At 41.3% G+C, this 23,881-nt stretch overlaps 1 protein-coding gene across 1 annotated transcript in view; it reads left to right on the top strand.

Annotated features, from left to right (window-relative positions):
- ACP3 (acid phosphatase 3) overlaps positions 1 to 23,881 on the top strand; it is a 46,298-nt gene that overhangs the window by 4,953 nt on the left and 17,464 nt on the right. The window contains exons 2-8 of the mRNA XM_042903030.1: positions 2,920 to 3,015; positions 7,302 to 7,388; positions 7,830 to 7,982; positions 12,912 to 13,010; positions 17,158 to 17,250; positions 18,861 to 18,993; positions 23,348 to 23,430. Coding sequence (XP_042758964.1) covers positions 2,920 to 3,015; positions 7,302 to 7,388; positions 7,830 to 7,982; positions 12,912 to 13,010; positions 17,158 to 17,250; positions 18,861 to 18,993; positions 23,348 to 23,430 — 744 coding nt within the window. The remainder of the gene's footprint in view (positions 1 to 2,919; positions 3,016 to 7,301; positions 7,389 to 7,829; positions 7,983 to 12,911; positions 13,011 to 17,157; positions 17,251 to 18,860; positions 18,994 to 23,347; positions 23,431 to 23,881) is intronic.

Here is a 23,881-nt window from a genome sequence, read left to right as displayed (position 1 = left end):
TCCAAGGGGACCACACTTATTTTCTCCCCAGGCTATACTGTCATTTAGATGCATAATCTCAGTTTTATTTTAAAAATTTTTTAAATGTTTATTTATTTTTGAGAGACAGAGAGAGAGAGAAATAGGGAGAGCATGCAAGAGTGGGGAGGGGAGCAGGCAGAGAGAGGGGAACAGAAGATCGGAAGCAGGCTCTGCACTGATAGCAGTGAGTCTGATGCAGGCAGGGCTCAAACTCATGGACCATGAGATCATGACCTGAGCCAAAGTCGGCCGCTTAACTGACTGAGCCACCAAGGTGCCCCTCAGTTTTATTTTTTAAATGGTATTCAGGGTTGTTTCTTATATCAAGGTTTTATTTTCCTCTAGTGCAATACTGCCTCCCCCCCAACACACACAGCTTCCAATCTTAGAGGAAACCCCAGATTCCAGATCACCCACTGGTGGGATGTTAAGGGCTATGTTTTAGCACAGAGAAATGAGCCTCTTACACAGGTTGAGAATGCAGGCATTGGAGACACACAGTCTGTGTTTGGATCTCTGCCCTATCATATCACTTACACTCTGTGTGACCTTGTGAGGTCACTTAACTATAGGGCCGATTTCCTTGTTTGTGAAATGAAGATAATAATAGTAAATGCTTTGTAGAACTGATGAATGGATTAAATTATGAGAAGCACTTGCCACATTTTCTAGGACACAACAAGCATTCAAAAAAACCTTGAGGAATTCTTGTCGTTATAGTACGGTAGGAAGCATTGTAAATTTTATTTCACTACAGTGTCTCTCATCTGACTTCTCTTTGGCTAACTCAGGGCCTCTCAGCTACAGGTACCCCCCTAGAGCACATTTGGCAGTGTCTGGAGAACTTTTGGGTTGCCACAACTAGGGATTGCTACCGATGTCTAGTGTGTAAAGGCCAAGCATGCTGACAAACATCCCACAATGAACAGGACAGTCCCTCAAAAGGAATCATCCAGCCCCAAATGTTAACAGTGCTGAAGTTGAGAAACCCTGGAAACTAAACATTGTAGCTTTTATAATCTATTGAAACCATATAACAACTTTAGTTACTCTGATGTAGGAAAGTATTTTGCACAATTACCTGGGATCTAAAAAAGTCTAAAATGTGTTTCGAAGATAGAGCACCAATGATTAGCCTCGATAATTTCTGAGAATGTGCAGCCTTTCTTTTTTCCATGAGGGGACCGTTCATGACCGCAGTTTCTTACCTGACCACAATGATTGCTTAAGACCCACTATACCCTTGTCTGTCTGTTTGTTGCAAACTGTTCTACTGAGACTTTAATTTCTTAGCAGTTCAGGGGACCAAAAGATCAGTTTTCTTTAGACACCAGAGACACAACCCAGGTCCTACAGGCCTCCCTCACTTTCTTAGAATCCCATCTGAAAGATAACCAAAATTTAAGACTGTTCCTTATTCTACGTCTACTGGAGCATCTTAGCCAGGCAGTGTAAATGATAAGTACAGGAAATCTCAGACACCGCAAGGCGTTATGCAGCCCTCCTCTGTATTAAAAATGTTTGGTGGCCTCAGTGTAGACTTCATCTTGAATTTCTTGAGTGTTTTACTTGCCTTATCTTTTGATTATAAAATAGCTTTGTGTTTGGTTTGGTATTCTACTCAGGAAGCATACTGGAATCATAAAATACCAGGGTCTTGAAAGTCCGGACTACTCTCCCCCAAGAATAAAATGTGCAATCAAAATAGCATAACATGCATATGAATCCAGAAGTATGTTCTTAAAGGATTGATGCTTAGCTTTTCTCATCTTCCTATCCACAAGTCCTTTATTCCTAATCTCCTGAAAACTAATAAATCATTGGCTCAAGACAATCACAAATGGTATGTGGCATTTAAAAGCCACTATTTTTATGTTATGTAAAACTTTTAACACCATTTTTACTGTAACCATAATTAAGGAAGAATACTTCTTATCAGAGTTTGTGGTAAAGTGATTTTTCTTTTTTTTTTTTTTTTTTAATTTTTTTTTTTCCAACATTTTTTATTTATTTTTGGGACAGAGAGAGACAGAGCATGAACGGGGGAGGGGCAGAGAGAGAGGGAGACACAGAATCGGAAACAGGCTCCAGGCTCCGAGCCATCAGCCCAGAGCCTGACGCGGGGCTCCAACTCACAGACCGCGAGATCGTGACCTGGCTGAAGTCGGACGCTTAACCGACTGCGCCACCCAGGCGCCCCTAAAGTGATTTTTCTAAGCTTTGTGTTCCTTCTTGCCCTGATACACAAACCAATCTCCACACGTGGCTTGCCTGCTTTCTAATGAGTGATCATCTTGTTACCTACATTACCTGAAACACAGAAAAGTGTTAGTGAGCTTAAAACAGTGGTCCTTGAGGCACCTGGGTGGTTCATCCTGTTAAGTGTCCGACTTCAGCTCAGGGCATGATCTCACGGTTGTGGGTTTAAGCTCCACATCGGGCTCTGTGCTGACAGCTCAGAGCCTGGATCCTGCTTTGGATTCTGTGTCCCCACCCCCGCCCCTCCCCTGCTCACACTCTTTCTCTCTCAAAAATAAATAAACACAAAAAAGAAAAGAAAAGAAAAGAAAAGAAAAGAAAAGAAAAGAAAAGAAAAGAAAAGAAAAGAAAAGAAAAGAAAAGAAAAGAAAAGAAAAGAAAAGAAAAAACGGTGGTTCATAACCTGAGATTTACCTGGGGAGATCTTTAAAATCCTGATGCCCTGACCACATCCCAAACTAATTAAACCAAAATCACTAGGAGGGGGATCCAGTCCTCGGAATTTTTTTAATTGCCCCAGGTGATTCCAATGAGCAGCCTAGGCTGAGAACCAGTGGTTTAAAAGAAAATCTATTAGGATGAGCAGAGGCAAAACACCGAAGTGAAATTTTTAACATTACTGTCTTGACCTCTTTTCAGGTATTTAGGCATGGAGACCGAAGTCCCATCGAAACCTTTCCTAATGACCCCATCAAAGAATCCTCATGGCCGCAAGGATTTGGCCAACTCACTCAGGTTGGTTGAATTTTTAGCTAAAGATTGCCAATAAGTCTTAAGGGAAATTAAACTGTGTGGGGTCTGTAATATATTGAAGCCATACAACTACTTTAGTTACTCAGATCCGGAGGAGTATTTTGCACAGTTGCTTAGGATCTAAAAAGTCTAAAATGTGTTTTGATTGTGGAAGGAGAGGTAATAATGTTTAATTTCAGTAATTTCTCATTATGACCAGATCACCCTAGTGACTAGTAACTGTAGGAAAATTGTATAAAATTGCCAGTTTTGATTTTTTTTTTTTTTACCCTGTTTGGCTTTATTGAAGCATGAGAGCTGTGCATGGCCACAGATGAATACATGAACTTAAAGGTGCTGAAGAGAGCCAACAAATGCTTGGAGGCCAGCCCCCGTTTCTCAGCCTCCACCTGAGAAAGTAGAAAATAATCTTGTAGTCGATAAACTGAATCAGCAGGGTTAAGAAAACAGAATTCCTCTGCAAATGCCCATACCAGATTTGATTTTTTTTATCAGCTATGTGCACTGGGATTGAGCCTTCCTGATAAGTGGTTGGTTAAACATAGGGAGCCCTGCTCCCTGAAGAGCACCAAAGGAGAAGGTGAAGGGGAGGAAGACAAAGGCATCTGTAGTCACCACTCCAGTGCCCCACCCCCTTCCCTTGCAAGAGTGGATGGTGCCTGTTTGGGGCCACGAGGCCGCAGGTGTTGCTTCTGTCCCGACCAAAGCAGTTTAAATACGTTAAGAAAATCTCATAGAATGTTTAGAGTCAAAAATCTCTAAACAAGGGCACCTGGGTGGCTCAGTCGGTTGGGCGTCCGACTTCGGCTCAGGTCACGATCTTGTGGTCCGTGAGTTCGAGCCCCGCGTCGGGCTCTGTGCTGACTGCTCAGAGCCTGGAGCCTGTTTCAGATTCTGTGTCTCCCTCTCTCTCTGACCCTCCCCCGTTCGTGCTCTGTCTCTCTCTGTCTCAAAAATAAATAAACGTTTAAAAAAAAAATCTCTAAACATTTAACTGAACATTTAAACCAGTGGCTCTCAGGGTGCCTGGGTGGCTCAGTTGGTTAGGCGTCTGACTTCAGCTCAGGTCATGATCTCATGGTCCGTGAGTTCAAGCCCCATGTCAGGCTCTGTGCTGACAGCTCAGAGCCTGGAGCCTGCTTCAGATTCTGTGTCTCCCTCTCTCTCTGCCCCTCTCCTGCTTGTGCTCTCTGTCTCTCAAAAATAAATGTTAAAAAAAAAAAAAATTTTTTTTAAACCAGTATACCTCAATCGTGGCTAAAAATTGAGATTATTTGGAGAGCTTTAAAAAACATTGATGTCTGTCTGGGCGGTTCTTATTTGATTCATCTAAGATGTGGCCTGGACGTTGGGATTTTGAGAAGCTCCTCAGTTGAGCATTTGACTCTAATGTGCAGCCAAGGCTGAGAATCACTTCCCTAACTCAACCATGTTGCTTCATAGAGGAGAAATCCCACTGAGGCTATTTGAGGTCAGTATCTTTTGGCTCCCAGGTGTGAGCTCCTCCCACCATAGCCTACCCAGCTTGCGGCTCCTTAAAAGAGAGAACGGTAGCAAAAACCCAGCACTAGTCCTTAATACCTGTGGCGGTGTGAAGAGTCCTGTTCCCTTGCTTGCTTTTCCAGTAAGACAATAAAATACTTTTAGACTGTGGGATCTGGATTCTCCTCTGGGTGTCTCTTGACTAGCCATCAGATTTTCCTAGAGCAGTGTTTCTCAAGCGCCAAGTGTAAATGTATCATCTTGTTAAAATGCAGGTTCTAATATTCAAAAGAAATGAAAACACTAATTCACAAAGATACCTGCACCCCCATGTTCATTGCAGCATTATTTACGATAGCCAAGACATGGAAACAACCTAAGTGTCCCTCAACAAATGAATGGATAAAGAAATATATAGAGAGACATATATATCTATATATACACACACATACACATATGTATATATGATGGTATATATTATATATATGGAATATTTTTTAGCCTTAAAATTATTAGATCCTGGTGTTTGGGACAACATGGATGAACCCTGAGGGCATTGTGTAAAGTGATATAAGCCAGACAGAGGAAGACAAATACTGTATGATCTTATTTATATGTGGAATTTAAAAAAAATTTTAAAAACCAAACTCCTAGAAAAAGGGATCATATTTGTGTTACCAGAGGCAGGAAGTAGGGGGAGGGAGGTTGGGAAAAGGGGGATCAAAAGGTACAAACTTCTAGTTACAAGGTAAATAAATACTAGGGATATAATTTACAGCACAATAACTATGGGTAAAACTGCTCTATGATATTCTATGATATATAGGAAAGTTGTTAAGAGAGGAGACCCCGAAAGTTCCCATTACAAGGGAAAACAATTTGTTTTTCTTTTTTTTTTTTTTTGCTTTCTCTTTTTATTGTATCTGTATGAAATGCTAACTAAATTTATACCAGTGATCATTTCACATTGTATGTAAACCAAACCATTATGCTGCATACCTTAAGCTTATACAGTGATATGTGTCAATTGTATCTCAATGACACTTGGGGAAAAAATGCAGATTCTAATTCAGCCAGTCTGACCTGGGCCTAAGAGTCTTCATTTCTAACATACTCCAAGGTGATACCAATGGTGCTGGTACATGAAGTAGCAAGGTTCTAGAGCTCAAATTCCTCCCTTGGCCAGGCACTTCCAATCTACATAATGACCGAGTGATGGCTGTCTAGGTCACTGGCTCTCAAAGTGTGGTCTCCGGATGAGCAACATCACCATCACTTAAAACTTGTCATTAATGTTAGTTCTCTGGCCCTCCCCAACTGAACCAGAAACTATGGGGTTCAATTCTGGGAGCCTTTGTCTTAATGAATCCTCCACGTGATTCTGGGAATGCTGAGTTTGAAATCCCCTGCTCTGTAGAAGATGACTGTTTCTTCAAAATTCAGCTGTAAGTTAATGCAACAAATTAGGTCCAAAGTACCTGCTTCTTTAGCTACTCGCATCACCCAGGAAACTAGCAAAAATTAAAGCACACCTGACTCTTTTCACACCTGCTTCCTCATCCTAGGGAGGTGGTAATGATCATGGTATCTTGGAGTAGAAGCAAATGAACAAATGGGACCAAGCCGAGCTATAGTGACCATATGCTCTCTGACTCCTGACTCTGGTAAAACTTGGGATTAAAGATGGACTCGAATGCAGTGTTTCTCAAAGCATGGCACTCTACTACATGGACCTGAATCACTCGGGGCACTTGTTGAAATGCAGATTCCAGGGCCACCCCAGGATCTAATGAGCAGGAATCTCTGGGGGAAGTGCTGAGTCATCTGCATTTCAACAAGAACCCCTAGATAATTTTGCTTCTGATGCACAGTAATGCTTGAGGATCACTGAACTAAAGCAACACTCCTCAATGGTTATTGGCCATCAGAATCTTAGTAAGCTTGTTAAAAACAGGTTCCTGAGCTCCACACCCCCCCTCCCCCGAAGATTCTGGCCCAGTAGATCAAGGTGAGTCCTAAGAATTGGGTTTCTAACATACTCCCAAGTGATGCTAATACTGCTGATCCCCAGACCACATTTTGGGTAGGAGGCTCTAGTTTTTCATGAACCAGGCATAAATAAACTGTGCAGATAATAAATCATTACACCTAGAAGTTAAAAGTGATCTTCAGGGGCCCCTGGGTGGCTCAGTTGGTTGTGCATCCGACTTTGGCTCAGGTCATGATCTCGCAGTTCCCGAGTTCAAAGCCCCGCATCAGGCTCACTGCTGTCAGCTCAGAGCCCACTTCAGATCCTCTGTTCCTACCCCTCCGTCTCTCTCTCTGCATGTCCCCCGCTTGAACTATCTCAAAAAATAAATGCAACAATGAGAAAAAAGTGATCTTCAGATTCATCAAGTCCAACTTCTTACCAGATGGTTGAATTTCTTCCACAAAACCTTCACCAAGTGGTCAACCAGCTCTCTTGAATGTTCTACAACAAAGATGAGCCAGTAATGTTCTACCGCACCAGAGATGAACCATTTATTTAAATCAGATCAATCACCAGCTATTAAGTGTTCAAGGCTCTATGTTAAGTGCTAATGAAGGTGAATGAGTTTTCTCCAGAAGTCATGGCTAAAGATTACAACTCTCTTTTCTTGTTTTCATTTAAAAATATGTTGTTGTTGTTGAACTATTGAAGTGCACCATTATTTACTCTGCTCATTCAGTGAGGAGAGATGAGACTCACACATAAGATTCCAGAATTTACTTTCACTGATTTTTGCTTTTATTTGTTCTCATAGCTGGGCATGGAACAGCATTATGAACTTGGACGGTATATAAGGCAAAGATATAGAAAATTTTTGAATGAGTCCTACAAACGTGAACAGGTAAGTTGGGGATCCAAGAGTGGAAACGTTTTTCCTTGATAGGATGTAACATAATGGTGCATTTGTGAAAGTATTTTACCTGTTTTCCAAGGAACTTATACAATTCAGAGATCTTATTTACAAATATACTCCTCTTTATACAAATATTTTATCCCTAAAAAATTTATGAATATGAATAAGTTCAAAAATTTATGGATAACTATTGGCAAATACTTTGGCCTGGCAAGTAGCCACCACTTAATTGATCTCTTTTGTCAATTCAGCTATTGACATACCACCTGGCATTCTCATCATACTGTCTCTATCTCCATAGATACTACGATCATGATGCTAATGTTTTGGTGTGAGGGTCCTGGCCTTTCTCAAAAGTACTCTTCACTCCACGGTGGAAAACCCACAGTTCCAATTGGTTGGATTCTCCTTTGATTTTCCCCACTGTAGGTTTACATTCAAAGCACGGACATTGACCGGACTTTGATGAGTGCTATGACAAACCTTGCAGGCCTATTTCCCCCAGAGGGTATCAGCATCTGGAATCCCAGCCTACCATGGCAGCCCATCCCGGTGCACACAATCTCTCTTTCTGAAGATCGGGTCAGTATTCTGGGATAACCAGGACATCCCCTGGGGCTGAGGAGGAGGAAGGCAGGTTGTCCAGTACTTGTGGGCTTGGAGGTCTGGACACTGCTTGGTCTGTGCGATCTCAATCCTTTTCTAATAAAGGTGCAAGGGACAAAGTAGGACACAGAAAGCCCCAGACAATAGAGAGTAGGAACAGAATCTCAGCTTGGATCTTTATCATCGACTTGTTGTGCTACTCTTTCACCGAATGGCAGTTCATCCCTTTCCATCTTCACACACACACATGCACACACACGGGTTCCCCTTGTTCTACCTTCAATTCCCAGGCTTTTGGCGCCCCGCATAGGGTTCTCTTTCTTCCAGAACATCCTAAGACCTCTCTCCCTACAAAACACCCATCCCCACATGAAACTCTCATTCTGAGGTAGGGGAAAAAAGAAAGATTTGAGTACATAGTTAGTGACTAGCACTTTATACGTGTCATCATATTACCTTTTGTAACAATCTTGAATGGACAATATTAGTGTTCTCCTTTTATATCCAGGGATATAAGTACTCAGAGAAATAAATAAAATGGGCTCAATGCCACAAAGCTGGTAAACATCGCAACTGGGACTAGAACCAGGCCTGGGTCATTCCAGAGCAATTTCCTTCCCTGTAAAATAGTGGTTCTCAAAGTTATTATGTTAGAATTACCTGAGAATGTTTTAAATGCTGGCACCTAGGGCACTCTCCGCAACAAATCAGAATATCTGAGGCTGGGATGCAGATATGAGTACTTTTAAAATAATCTCCCTAGATGTTTCCAGTGGACAGCTGAGTGTGAGAACCAGTACCATAAACCAAGCTGCCTGAATGAGGCTATATAAGAGAAGCTCTCAAATTTATTCGCACTGCATAGGAGGGACCAAGAACTCTTTAACATTTTCAGAGGAATTGCTTTATTTTATAGTATTAAATACATCTAACTAATCTCCCAGATGCGTGATTTAAGACTAGATGAAGGAAATAGTTTGGGACAAGGAATCCATCCTGATTCCCCTGCAGTCACATTGTAAGCATGACCATGTCATTTCTCTGTAGCTGGGGCTTAGCACAACTTCTGCACCCGGATTGTTGCCCAGAGACCCCCTGGGGCAGGCCACTGTCCTCTTTGCCCTGCCAGTACTCCTAGCTATTTGACTGAACTGTTGCATCTAATGACGTAAGAATATTTCCCAAATACTTTGTAGAAACAGCCTGAGCCTGTCAACCTCACTCCAGGTAACTCTACTTTAACCAGTCGTTCTGATGTTTCCTGAAAAGATAGGATGATTTATTTGTACCTCTTTTTCTTCAACAGAATCAGGAGTAAAATATTATGATGATCAGTGTTCTTAGGAGTTGGTGAATATTGTCTTCCAAAAAGAAAAAAAAAATCACATTTGCCACAGCCTTTTCTGCAAAGATAGACACTGGACAGCAGAACCAAATTTAGCCGGTGCAGACCAAGGTAGCTGTTTAACCCTTAATCCTGAAAGCTAGTAATTAAATTATGTGGTAAAGAGAATATAGGAGCTATTAGAAGAGGAAAAGAGAAACAAGGAGAGCGAGGGAGAGAGAAGCAAGCGAGATTATCATGGCTTCCAGCTACGTGTTAAGATGAAAACAGTTCTAACATCAGCTAAGAAATCTGACAAAATCAATCAACACACAGTTATTCCCAGAGCTGTGCTAAGTGCCAAAGAGAAATATAAGGCCAGGTTCCTTCCCTAATTTATCATCCACTTGATTACAAAAGACTCACATGTGTGACACGTGCAGACCACAATACAAGTGGTAGGTTGATGATCCAAGTGTAAGCTGCCCTTGCTGGAGGAGCCCAGAGAAACACACACATGGAGCTGCCACAGGGCAGCCCATAACGACAGAGTCTTCGTGGAGGGAGTGAGAGCTCACACCAGACCTTGGAGGAAGGAAGGAAAGGAGAAGAAAGCAGCCCCAAAACATGGCAGTGGGTGAATATACAGAGGGCTTGCCCTTCTGTGTCCAGAGTTCGTATTTAGAAAGAATGAAATGTCTGAATATATTGGACACAGATTAAAGAATCCAAATTGAATAGCCAGGGGGAATCTTGGGACTAAGTGTCAGTGTGATATAGGAGGGCTGCATTAGGGGCGCCTGGGTGGCTCCATCAGTTAAGCGTCTGACTCTTGATTTCAGCTCAGCTCATCATCTCATGGTTCATGAGATCAAGCCCCATGTCGGGCTTTGCGCTGACAGCATGGAGCCTGTTTGGGATCCTCTCTCTCTACCCCTCCCCACTGCCCCCTCCCCCCCCCCCAAATAAGTAAACTGAAAAAAAAAGAAGGAAGGCTGCATTTAAAGCTGGAGAAACCTAGGTCTGAGAACCAACTACCATTTCAACTACCTCAAGTCACCCCCCTGCCTCAGTGTCCTTTTCTATAATGTGGTAACAACAGCACCCACCTAACTACTTCATGACGATTCGTGAAAACCCAGTTGGTTAAGAAATGAAAAATTTTGGGGCGCCTGGGTGGCTCGGTCGGTTAAGTGTCCGACTTCGGCTCACGTCATGATCTCATGGTCCGTGAGTTCGAGCCCTGCATCAGGCTCTGTGCTGACCGCTCAGAGCCTGGAGCCTGTTTCAGATTCTGTGTCTCCCTCTCTCTGCCCCTCCCCTGTTCATGCTCTGTCTCTCTCTGTCTCAAAAATAAATAAATGTTAAAAATTAAAAAAAAAAAAAGAAATGAAAAATTTTGTTAATTGCAAAATGCTGGTCAGATGTTTAGGTGATTATCCCACTTATTTTCAGCCTCTTTCATTTCCATATGTGGGATGAGAAAACTAAAGACTAGGAAGGTTGAGTAATTCATTGAAACCTAGACCTTTAAATGAACAGTCCTGTCCCTTTTCCCTTCGCAGTGTCTTCCCTTTTCGTTCTGTGGAAAAATTGGAAAGCCATGCAGGGAAATGAAGATGTAAAGCAGCAGACATAAAAGAAACATGTGCACGTTCATTCTTCAGTACCGTGCACACATGATAAGTGGTGGTCTGAGGCATCTGTCTGACAGTGGTTGGGAAGCAAAGGATACTGGAGCATCTGAGAATATCTGGGGAAGCAATTCAGCAATGAGGGGAGGAAGGTCTGAAATTAGATGCTAAAGACATTAGAGGAAAGAAAGCAAAGTAAGACAAATGAGACAGAGTGAGGAAGCAAGTTATTAAGAAAACAAGTTTCCTGAGTAGCTACTCATATGCCAGGCTCTGTTCGAGGCATTGCCAACACAGCAGTGAACAAGAGAGACAAGATCTTGACTGTCCTCGAGTTTGTATTTTATAGGAAACAGATGATAAAGAAGTAAAAAATAGTAACGATTTCAAATGGCGATGAGGTCTTTGAAGGAGATAAAGCAAGAAAGAATGGCTAGAAGAGGCTGGTGAGAGTCACCGGGGGCACAGTCTCAGGCAGGGGACCGTCTGCAGCGCCCCCAAGCCTGTGAGCTCAGGGGATAGTAAGGAGGCCGACAGTGTTGCTGGAGAGGAGTGGGTGAAGGGGCAGTAGCAGGAAAGCAGGGCAACGAGATCTCTGGAGTTAGCTGAGTTTGGATTCTAGCAAGTAAGATGAAAGCCAGTGAAGGTTATAAACTGCAGAATGGTGCGGTCTGATTGATGTTTTGGAAAGATTTGTGTTTATAAAAATGAAACGCGAGGGACACCTGGGGTGGCTCAGTCAGTTAAATGTCTAACTCTTGGTTTCGGCTCAGGTTGTGAAATCATAGTTTCATGAGTTCGAGCCCTACATCGGGCTCTGTGCTGTCAGTGCAGAGCCTGCTTGCGGTTCTCGCTCGCTCGCTTTCTACCCCTCCTCCGCCCATGCTGTCTCTGTCTCTCTCAGAGATAGATAGATAGATAGATAGATAGATAGATAGATAGATGATGTGAAAAGGATTAGGGTAACTGCAGTGTGGAGAATGAATTGTGAAGGTAGAAAGAGTGGATGCCTACTGACCAAATAGCAGGCCCTTGCATTAGTTGAAACACAGGTTACAGTGGTTTGGACTGGGAGGGAACAATGAATAAAATGAAGAGGGATCTATTTTGGATATATTTTGAAAGTAAACAAACAACTGAGTAGTCTATGAAATAGGATGATAAATGTTACCATTGCAAAAGCAAGGAGATTACAGAAGTAAAATGGTTAAAAATGAAGTTGAGTTCAGTTTTGTACATGTTAAACTTGAAGAGAAAGAAACATCGAAGCAGTGATGTCCACTGAAGGCTGGAAATACTAGACCAGCCACAAATGAAAAGTCAGAGCAGCAAAATAAGCTGAAGAGTCACCAACCTGTAGGTTATATTAAGACTACAAAAGATTGTTGAATTTAAACTCATCCCTTTGTCCTCATAATGGGTTTTTAAATGTATTTTTCTACATATTTAGTATATGCCCTTATTTTAACAGCCTGCAAACTTGCAAGAATCCAAGTCAATGAATGGTTAATCAATCTCTTAAGATTCTTTCCAGAACCTCTTATTCATTTCTCCATACTTATGTGGGGGGGGGGGGGGGGGGGGGAGGGTGCACATACATATGCAATTTGTGCTAGAAATGAAAGAGGTCCAGTAGGAAGGAAGATAATCGTATCAACATGGAAAACCAGGAAGTGTGACTCTTTTACCAATGATATAGTCCTACTTAGGCAAATTCATGAAAGAAGAAAAAAAAAGCTTTTCAGTTCTGGGTACATATCCTACTCTTTAAGACCTACAGACCATTTATCTCCTTTTCCTCAATTTTAGAATTTCCTTTCAGCTAGAAACACATTTTAATCTTTTATTCAGGTTGCTTTGTACCTAATGAGGCTTAAAATATGTCTACTGCTTCTTTAGTGAAAAGTTCTTCCAACAAAGAATTTATGATTTTTCTTTTGTCCTCAGTTGCTGTACCTGCCTTTCGGGGACTGCCCTCGGTTTAAAGAACTTAAGGATGAGACTCTCAAATCAGAGGAATTCCAGAAGAGGCTGCATCCTTATAAGGTTAAAAAATGGTGTCATTTAGTGGTGTGCAGGAGTGAAAGGGCCAAAGACAAAGGATGAAACTCCAGCTTCTTAAACATGTGGGAGGAATATGTCTGCCAGTGGCTGGTTATAGCAATGGGTTAAAATGTTTAGTGAAATTCAGTCATCTCTACCCGGTCCCCTTCCCTGTGTGAGACCACAAGCTAATAACGAAGCCAGTCCCTTTCTAATCCTATACCCGTGTGTCTGAAGGAGCCAGACGAAAGTGCATAGCTAGGTCAGAATAAATGCAAGTCTAAAATGAACTGCCTTATTGAGGTTGAGGGGTTGGGACCATTTATCTTCAAACATAAAGGATAATCTTTTTTATTTTATGTTTCCACTTTGCAAAATACCCCTTTTTAATACTATGCAAAAGATAGATATAATGCTTCATACTTTTAAAAATATTTTGGGGGCACCTGGGTGGTTTAGTTGGTTAAACATCCGACTTCAGCTCAGGTCATGATCTCATGGTTTGTGGGTTCAAGCCCCGCATCAGTCTCTGTGCTGACAGCTCAGAGCTTTGCATTCTATGTCTCACTCTCTCCTTGCCCCTTCCCCACTTGTGCTCTGTCTCTCTCTGTCTCTCAAAACTAAATAAATGTTAGAAAGTATTTTTTAAGAAAAAATAATATTTTGAATCTCTAATACATTAAATACAGTGGAAAGTCTCTTAAAGACCCCACAGGTAATTGCTGGCAGTATTTTCTTATAAAGTCTTGCAGTTTCTTTATGCATATGCAAATAAATATGAATATATTTTGGTGGTTTCCTCTTTGCTACACAAAAGTGGTATACTATATTCACAAGGTTGGACACTTTGGGTTTTTTTCAATTAACAATAGATTTTAGAAATATTTCTATATGTGTTCATAAAGAGTTTCCTCATTTTTTTATAACTGCATTTGAATTCATGGACCTCCCATACTTTCTCTAACCAGTTCATATTGATAGACAAGTGAGTCATTTCCAGTCATTTACCGTCTGTATGAGTATCTTGTGCATCTAAATCATTTCGCAAGAATATCTGTGGAATAGTATCCCAGAAGTAGAAAATCTGGGGCAATTGGAAATATTATCAAAATATCCTCCAAAGTGATTATACTAATGGCTACCCCTATCAACAATGCACAAGATTGCCTGTTTCTCTATAGCCTTGCCAACAATGTGTAGACAACTTTGAGGAGATTTGCCAATCTGTATGTTAAAAAATGTTATCATTAGAAGCATCCCCTCTAAAGTCAGGAACAAGACAAGGAAGCCCAGTACCATCATCATTATAGAGCATTGTGCTATAGTACTTTTCTCTTATGATGAGTGAACTTTGGATATCTTTATCTAGTTAAATGTCTTTTGTATTTTTTGTTGTCTTCATATCCCTTTACCATTTATCCTTTGAGTTATTGCTTTTCTCTTTTCTATAAATTTTAGGAGCTTTCTCCCTGTATTTTGACATTTTTTTCCTGTTCCATAAAGGGTGTTATTTCTATTGTTTGCCTATTGACGTTGTTTACAGTGTTTTTGCTAGAGCATAGTCTTAAGTGTGCTGATGCGTTCATATATGGTTTGTATATTTGTAGTCCTATTTAGAAAAGTTTTTCCCACTCCTAGGTAATAAAGGAAGTCTTCAATGTTTTCTTCTAATTCCACTCTATCATACATTTACATAGTGGACCCATTTATAGTTTATGCTGGTGTGAGCTGCGAAATTTGTAAACTGCTTAAGTTTTTCCATATTTCCCTAATCACCCTGTCACTATTTATTGAACAGTTCCTCTTTTTCCCACCTTTTTCTTATTATATATATTAAAATTCCCCAGTGTATGTGGTCTGTAGCTGGAATTTTTATTCAATTACTTTTACGTTTCATTAGCCAAAACTACGCTGTTACACTTAGTAACATTTATACAGGCTTTGATATCTAAAAGGCTTGTCACCCTTCACTCTCTACTTTTCTGGTTTTTCATGACTATGTTTTTATTTTCTTTGTGAACTTTAGAGTCCACTTGTCTGAGTTCCAAAACCACTTTTTTTTTTCACTTTTTAGTGTTTTTATTGGAGTCAGATTAAATTTATATATTAACTCGGAGAATTTGCAATTCTATGATATTGAGTCTTCCTTTCTAAGAACATGGTACATGTTCCTATTTGTTCTCATCTTCAAGATTTTTTTTTCAAGTCTATTTATTTATTTTGAGAGAGAGAGCATGCGCGGGAGGGGCAGAGATGAGAGAGAGAAAGAATCCCAAGCAGTCTCTGCACTATCAGCATCAGGAGCCTGATGCAGGGATCAAACCCATTAACCTGTGAGCCAAAATCAAGAGTTGGATGCTTAGCCAACTGAGCCACCCAGGCGCCCCTTATCTTTAGGAATTTTTTAAGGTTTTCTTCATTTAAGTCTTTACATTTATGGTTAAGTTTGCTCCAGGCTTATAACATCTGGAAACAAATATGGCTTATCTCTATTTTTCCAATATTTATGCCTCTGATTTCTTGTGCATATTTGCACTGGCCAATACTTAAAGTACGGTATGACATAATAGTATTTGCAGAGGACATCTTTGTCTTATTTTTTATCTATTAAGCATGTTGGCTTTAGGACCAAATAAAGATATTTGTATCAAGTTAAGGAACTAGCTATCTTTCCTATTTTGTTGATTGTTTTTAGTCAATAGTGGTGTTTAATTTTTTGAAAAGTCTTTTTAACATTATTTAAATATAATTAAGTTATTTTACCCCTTGGATCAATTACTAAGATTAATTATTTTCATAGATTTGCTACTATTGAGTCATCTTTAACATGTCTAGAATCAAGCCCTTTCTTTGGATATTGAATTATTTGTTAATATGTTACTTAGACCTTTTGTTTACATATTCAAAACACCATTGGACTATAGTTTTCTGGCCAGTCTTTTATCAGTGTCAGTGTTGCACTTACTCAGAAAAATGTTTTGGAAGTTTTTTCTTTTTTTCTTTTTCCACACTCTATAACAGTTAAAACAGCATTAGAATAACTTACTCTTGAAAATCTTGGTAGAATTCCTCTGTAAAGTTATCTGGCCCCAGAGCTGTTACTTGGTTTGGTTTCATTTCGTTTAGAGGGGGGATCTTTAATAATTAATTTATTTTAAGAAGATTTGTTTAGGTTAATATTCGCAAATTATATTTTCCTAGAAAATTTATCCACCATATAATATCTTTCAAAAGGATTCCCAGAAATTGCTGCCAAATCCATCAGGCAGGTAGCTGAACAGTAGGTGTCATTATCATGGCAATACAAGAATAATCCAGAATCTAGAGAAACGTGTGCATCCCTCCCAAATTTGATTGATCGCCAGATATCAGGTCCAGTTTCTGCTGTATATTCCTGAGGTGTGTTGGCCTAAGACCTGCTTCCCCTTCCCACCTTGACCAGTCATTTGTATATGTGAGTTATACTTCACCTATTTCCAAAAAAACATTTGAGGTAGTACACTTGGCCTGGTTCCAAGACAAACCAGGAGCACGTGGCAGTAAGCCAGCATGTGCCCATATTTGAATGTAATCATTAAAACTAATCAATTAGTGGGGTGCCTGGGTGGCTCAGTTGGTTGGGCGACCGAGTTCAGCTCAGGTCATGATCTCACAGTTAGTGAGTTCAAGCCCCGCATCGGGCTCTGTGCGGACAGCTCAGAGCCTGGAGCTGCTTCGGATTCTGTGTCTCCCTCTCTCTCTGTCCCTCTCCCCCTCACGCTCTGTGTCTCTCTGTCTCTCAATAATAAATAAATGTTAAAAAAAATTTTTTTTTAAGTAATCAATTAGTGTTCGTAAAATTCTTCAGGTTTGTATTACCACAGCCAATATTCCAGGTTCACTTTCATGTGAAGAACGGCACAGCTCTCAATGGGGGCAAATTTGCCCCACAGGGAACATTGGGAATGTTTGGAGACACTATGGGTTGTCACAGCTGAGGGATGAGGGATGATGCCATGCTGTTCATCTGGTAGATACAGGTCAGGGAGACAGCCAAATGTCCTACAAAACATAGGGCATTCCCCACAACAAAATTAGCCCCAAATATTCATAATGCTGAAATTAAGAGTCTCTAATGTAGAAATGTTTTCTCCCTCTGTGTGTGTTTCAGGATTTTATAGAAACCTTGCCAACATTTACAGGATACCATACCCGGGACCTTTTTGGAATGTGGACTAAAGTCTATGACCCTTTATTTTGTGAGGTAAAAGAAAAATTATCAAAGATTAACCTGCAATCTGATTTTATGACCCCTGCCTATTTTGAGACAGATGAATACATTTCTTTCACTTTTTGGCAGATATGTTACTTATGCTTCCTTTGACATTGAAACATAATTCAAGACTTCTTTATATGAACTTAAAAATTCTGACTTTTTCTCTCCATTATTTGTGTTTTCACCCTTTAGAAAATTGCACGCAAAATTGCTTTTCTTCTGTGCCTTGCCGTGTACTTATTTTTCAGTCACTCAGGAATGCTGGGCTCCTGTCATGGATTTTAATGAAAGCAGCAATGTTATTGAATAGACAGGGGAAAAAAGGCACCTCATTTCTGGATATAGAAATAAGCAAGCCAACTTGAAACCAGGTTATTGAAATTGGTTTATCGGGAATCTCTTCCTTGCGGTACAATGCATACGAAATAAACTCTGTAGCTGGATCAATGACCTTTGAGGTTTTCAAGCCTACATGGTATTTTTCACTCACTATGCACCACCTACTGGTCCAAAGGGGTACTCTATAATCCTATTTTCCCTACCAGGCTCCCTGAATCCTGGGGCAAAATTCTGACCACCCACACGATTTACAGCCACCTCTGATCTTGAGGCCATCATGAATGTCTGGGGACAGCAATTACTTTCATAGTTCATCTTAGTAACAAATGACACAGTTTGCCCCCTTTCATGATCGAGTTCATTGCCTAAAAGTATACACGACTCTCCCAATATTTTCACTTTATCATTAGCCCCTGTTTCAAGGAAGATTTGTTAGCTTTACAAAAGACTCCTTAGTGGGGACAAGAGCCCCCACATTTTGGTTCAAGTCTTGATTTCTTTTCTTTCTTCCTTACCCTGGGTTGATTTGAGCTGTTCCATAATGTGGGTGTGGTGCGTGGTTTCCTTTTCTCCTCCCTCCCACTTATTTCCTCTCTGGGCCACTCCACTTTGATCTCCTCTTTCAAGAATTCTCTGTCTCTCTGTCTCTCCTGTTTCAAATCTGGGGGAGTCTTAGTCAATTTTTCATAGCAAGTAATAAATATTGGCACAAAGCCTTTACCCACCATGCTATACAGCTTGTTCATCCGTTTAAAAAGTTTCACAAAGAGTCTACTGTATACACAGTGCACTTTCTCGGGAGTCAGTGAAGTGGAGCTAATGGGAGTGGGGGTCTGGTACTGAAGGTTCCAGAAATATATTGCCTCTCCCGGCTATCCTCTCAGGACGTTCATTCAGCTTTGAGGAAAACATCATCAAACCCTGTCAGTGTCACCTTCCCCACAGGTTAATAGATTTCTAAACCTTTCATAAAGGAATGAGGTACATTTTTACCCTATCTCACCCTTACTTTGCAAAATAGGAATCATCCTTTGGACCCACAGTTAAGCCAAAAGCTATGGACTGAGTAGGAAGGGGCAAATTAGTCCCTGTGAATTTTTCTTCTGAAAATTAATACCACTACTTATCACAAAGGAAAGGTTTCCTAGAGACAAATGTCAGGACAAGAAAGCCTAGACCCAGGAGTTCTTGTGGTGGAAAGAGGACAAAAAAGTTAACAAATAAAAATACACATTTTCTTCCCTTTTTCTCTGCTACAGAGTGTTCACAATTTCACTTTACCCTCCTGGGCCACAGAGGACACCATGACTAAGTTGAAAGAATTATCAGAATTGTCCATCCTGTCTGTCTATGGAATTCACAAGCAGAAAGAGAAATCTAGACTGCAGGGGGGTAAGTATATAAGAAAGTGAAAGGAGCATATTGGATTTGTGGTTGAGTGATATATACATATGTATTCGATAAACGTATGTATTCAAAAAGCTTAGGGCAAATAGTACCTGGTACATAATACACTGTCAATAAACATTATGTGTTTTTATACTCATTAACATTGCCCGCTCTGGGCCTTAGTTTTCCTATCTGGAAAATGGAAGCTTTGGGATAAAGGTAAATGATACTTTTCATCCTTTCAAACAATTAAGGCTTTTATTGTTGTTGTTTTAACTTTTTTAATGTTTATTTTTGAGAGAGAAAGAGCATGAGCAGGGGAGGGGCAGAGAGAGAGAGGGAGACACAGAATCCAAAGCAAGCTCCAGGCTCCAGCTGTCAGCACGGAGCCTGACACAGGGCTCGAACTCACGAACCATAAGATCATGACCTGAGCTGAAGCAGGGGCTTAACCAAATGAGCTACCCAGGTGCCTCAATGATTTTGTATCAGAGCTCCATGAAAAGCAATTGTGTCTGGTGGCCTATAGTATGAATTTTTCAAGGGGGAAGTATGACAAAAGGGGCCCATTTTCCCAAAATTCTTGGTGGTATCCACTGTTTAAGTTAATAAAACATATTTTTCAGGCTAATTGTGTCCTGTAGATTAACACATACTGCAACTGACAAGTTTATGACACAGCTTAAATGTTCCCATTGGGGGTGGAAGGTGTTTATTTCTCAGTGATGCCTCCTTTCAGCTGGATTTGGCCCTTCATTGTGTAGGACATCCTATCATAACAAAGGTAGACCAGGCAAGAGGATGCCAAATCCTTATAATCAGGATAGGTGGGTGGACGAAAAAAGCTAGGACCAGGCAGGATAGAGATACATGTGATGCTTCTGAGGGCTGTTGGGTGGCCAAGCTAAGATACCAAAGGAAGCGTCAGATTCAGGTGTTGTTAATATAGGCATTAAAAGTAAGGATGGAGAGGGGCGCCTGGGTGGTGCAGTCAGTTAAGCATCTGACTCTTGATCTTGGCTAAGGTCACGATCTCACAGTTTGTGAGTTCGAGCCCCATGTCGGGCTTTGGAATGATTGTATAGTCTGCCTGGGATTCTGTCTCTCCTTCTGTCTGCCCCTCCCCTGCTTGTTCTCGTTCTCTCTCTCTCTCTCTCTCTCTCTCTCTCTCTCTCTCAAAATAAATAAAAGTAAGGATGGAGAGTAAGATAGTCCATTATGGCAGGTTGACATAACAGTGAAGAAATTCTAAGCCACAGGATTAGAATTTCCAAGTCATATACGCTAGACAGTTTGAGAAAAAAAGGGCAATCACATCAAGACTCCAACCATTGCCAGACCCTATTCACTGGCGGGGTCAGGACAAGTTCAGCAGAGCCCCAGGAGAATACAGAGGCAAAGCATCCTGGTTGTTGGACCAGACTGGGCAGATGTTCATTCAGGGCTGGGTGTAGGGACAGAGACCAGGAAGCAACCCAATCTGATGTGCTAAACAGGAAAGGAGGCAGAGGGTGGAAGTTGGGCCTTGTTGACTACACATACACCGGGTCTTATTCCTGAACGACCAGGCCTTAGAAGTGTGACTCCATCCCAAGCCACATCAGATGGTAGAGACAGGGTTCTTGATTGAGGTCCCTCAACCTAGTCATGATGGGCTGAGGAATTTAGCCTCTCACTACTCAAAATGCAGTCCATGGGGCAGTGATCTCAGCCTCACCAAGCCTCTGGTTAGAAATGCAGAAATTTCAGGCCTCACCCCAGACCAGATGAATCAGAATCTGCATTATAATGAAATCCTGAGGTACCTCATAAAACATGAAAGTTCAGAAGCACTTCTCTAGATGCAAGAAACAGTGAAAAAATGGGCAGAGAAAGCCAGGCAGAAGTTGAGAATAGTTTAATAATAGATGTAGAACTCTGTACAGGAATAAAAAATGGGGGTTTTCCTCACAGCTTGTTCCTCTTCTTTTTTTCCTTTGACTACTAGAGATTGCATTTCAGGGAAATAACTTCCCCGCTCAGTCAGTTTCCCCATTTAGATTCTGTCTGTGAGAGTCTTTCCCTCAGGGGTTCTTTCCGTCTTGGACTTTGAAGACTGGTTTCTCTGTGAACGCACCTGCCCTGTTTTCTGGAGAAGTCCAGTGTATTGATAAACCAGGGAATAGTTTCCTGAATGATTCCTACCAAAACCCAAGTTCAGCCTATTGTTTGGATCTGGCTAGGCAAGAGAGATTTGTCAACTGCGTGCTTGTTGAATGATGAAGCAGCTGAACACAATCCTGCAGGAAAAAAAACATATTGTCTAGGTGACAGAGTCACACAGGAACATCAGGACTTTGACTGGTATCTTCTGATCTTTGCCAAAACTTTTGTTCTACCAGTTGGTGTTAGGGATGATACAATTTGGTAATATGCACACTCCACCCACATTTTGCCACACACACACACACACACACACACACACACACACACACACACACACACACCAAGAAAATCCCTAAGGTTCATTTAGGAATATATGGCTGGTCACATCTGTATTAATGTAAACCTCTTCTTGCTATAGACCACAGGTTAGTAAACTATAGCCTGCAAGCCAAATCCAGCCTGCTGCCTATTTTTTATAAATAAAATGTTATTGACACTCAGCCACACTCATTCATTTAGGTAGGACTATGGCTGTTTTGGGCTTCCACCCAAGAGTGAACAGTTATGGCAGACCATATGGTCCACTGTCTGGTCCTTTGCAGAAAAAGTTTGCCAGCCCCTGCTGTAGCTCAAGAGTGTGGGAAGGGAAGTTTATGTCTTCCACTCAGTGATATTTTGTCTGGTTTATGCAGTTAATAAATGATGTAACAGGGAACGGAGAAGCTAGTGCACGCTACAGTGGAGTCTAGTGATTAAGACATGCTGGGTTCAGAGAAGTTCAGCCCCCCTGTGCACAAGTTGTGGAATCTTGGACAAGTTGCTGAGTGTCTCTGAACCTCAGTTTCCCCTCCTATAAAGCAAAACAATTGGCATGTCAGAGCCCGGGGATAACTATGGTAGTTACCCCTAGTTTCTTCTGGAGGCAAGGTGGACAATCACCTCAGAACCAAGAGCTGATATCATCTCCCATTATCAATGCTGAAGGCAGCTTCAAAGTTACCTGTTGCAGAGCAAGTTGCTGGTAGGTGATGGTGTTATCCCTAAAGGACTCTGAGAAAGCAACCTTCTCTGAAGCAGAGTGACGTAGACCCGTTGGAGAAGCAGCATCTAGCTTCTTCCGTTCCCAGTCAAGGGAGTCACAGCATCTACAGAAAGAACAGACCACCTCCCTTTGTAATTAGCCTTTTATTGTGCCTCTTGGTATATAGATGAATAAACAGTCTCTGTGTACTATTTTAAGAGATTTTCGAAGAAAGGAGTCTGATTCACCTAGCATAGTATCTGGCACATGGTACCTGCTCAGTGTGTGTTTGCTGAGTGGACCACAGAGTCCAGAATGACCTTCCATCTGTTAACATCAATGCCCTGCTCTTGACAAAAATGAACTGATCACTGGGAAGCCAGGAGAGTACACGTGTAGTAAAAAAAATGCCAGAGATATAAGGAGTCTTCAGGTGATGGTTGTGGAAGTTCCTGGGGCAGTATGTCCTCAAGACCATGCCTGGCACTCCAAGGTACCCCTCAGCCTTCAAGGACATGGAGACTGTGAGTTGTGTACCCGCCTTCATCACCTCAGGAGCAACAAACATGAAGGGCAAGAGCTCTCCTCTACTGAAGACAGATGGATTCCTTAGATGAAAGATGCGGACTGCCCCCTAATAGTGATACCCAGGGTAACCTGGAGTAATGGGCCACAGAAAACAGCCCATGACTTGTACAGACATCCAGAGAGCTGCTTTTTCCCACGGCCTCACACAGGTTTGACCAAGAGAACAGAAGCAAGAGGGGGAGACAGAATACGTGCCAGGCTATCGCATCACGGCTGCCCTGGAGAAGAGCACTCACTAAGAACTGTCTGAAAAATGCCATTTGCAATTCCTCTCAAGTTCCTCAACCTCCTGTCTTGAGCTTTAACAAAACCTGGGGGTGGTAGGGTCCCAGTGTGCCAACCCAGCTCTCTTTGCACAGCCTGTATATGACTCACTGTGTGTCGCCGGGCCTCAGCTTCCTCGGTGTAAACGGGGGATAGAAGTCAGGTTCAGTAAACTAATGTGTATAAAGCACAATAGATGCTCAACCAAAGTTAGTTCTTTTCCTCTCAAGTCTTGAGAATCATGGCAGAGAGAATCACTAAGTAGGAATAAACACAAAGTTTAGGAACTAAAACATAAGCCCACGTTTGGTTCAGCTCCTTTGTTGATCTATCTTTAAGGTGTCCTGGTCGGTGAAATCCTCAATCACCTGAAGAGTGCAACTCGGCCATCAAACCACAGAAAACTTGTCATGTATTCTGCAGTAAGTATTTTCATCTCCAATCAATATCCATTTGTCCAGTAAGTGACCTCTTTAAGGAGGGAGCCCCATTTTCTTCATCATCATTTCCCTAATGCCCAGCAGATAGTAGACAGCTCTTCAAACCTTTTCAATATTGATTTGTCAGATCTCCTGAATATGTGTATATGTGACCACCTATGTGGTTGGCATTTTTTAATTTTATTTTGCTTTTATATTTAAAATTTTTAATTTTAAAATTAAACACCTAATTCTGGCCCTTGAGTTTACAGTCTAAAACTGACAGGAAGACATAAATACCATACAAAGCAGTATGGAAATGCAGTACAGGTAAAAGCTTTGCCTCGGAGAGGGGAAGCATCATTTCTGTTCCAAACCAAAAGCAGAGCATGAATTAGATGTGGGCAGAGAGTAATGACGTGGAGGTAAACCCACAGGTGAAGGCCATGTTTCA

The sequence above is a fragment of the Panthera leo genome, chromosome C2 (genome assembly GCF_018350215.1).
Source record: "Panthera leo isolate Ple1 chromosome C2, P.leo_Ple1_pat1.1, whole genome shotgun sequence".
Lineage (NCBI taxonomy): Eukaryota > Metazoa > Chordata > Mammalia > Carnivora > Felidae > Panthera > Panthera leo.
Note: the sequence above shows the minus strand (reverse complement) of the source record. Positions and strands in the feature narration are given on the sequence as shown.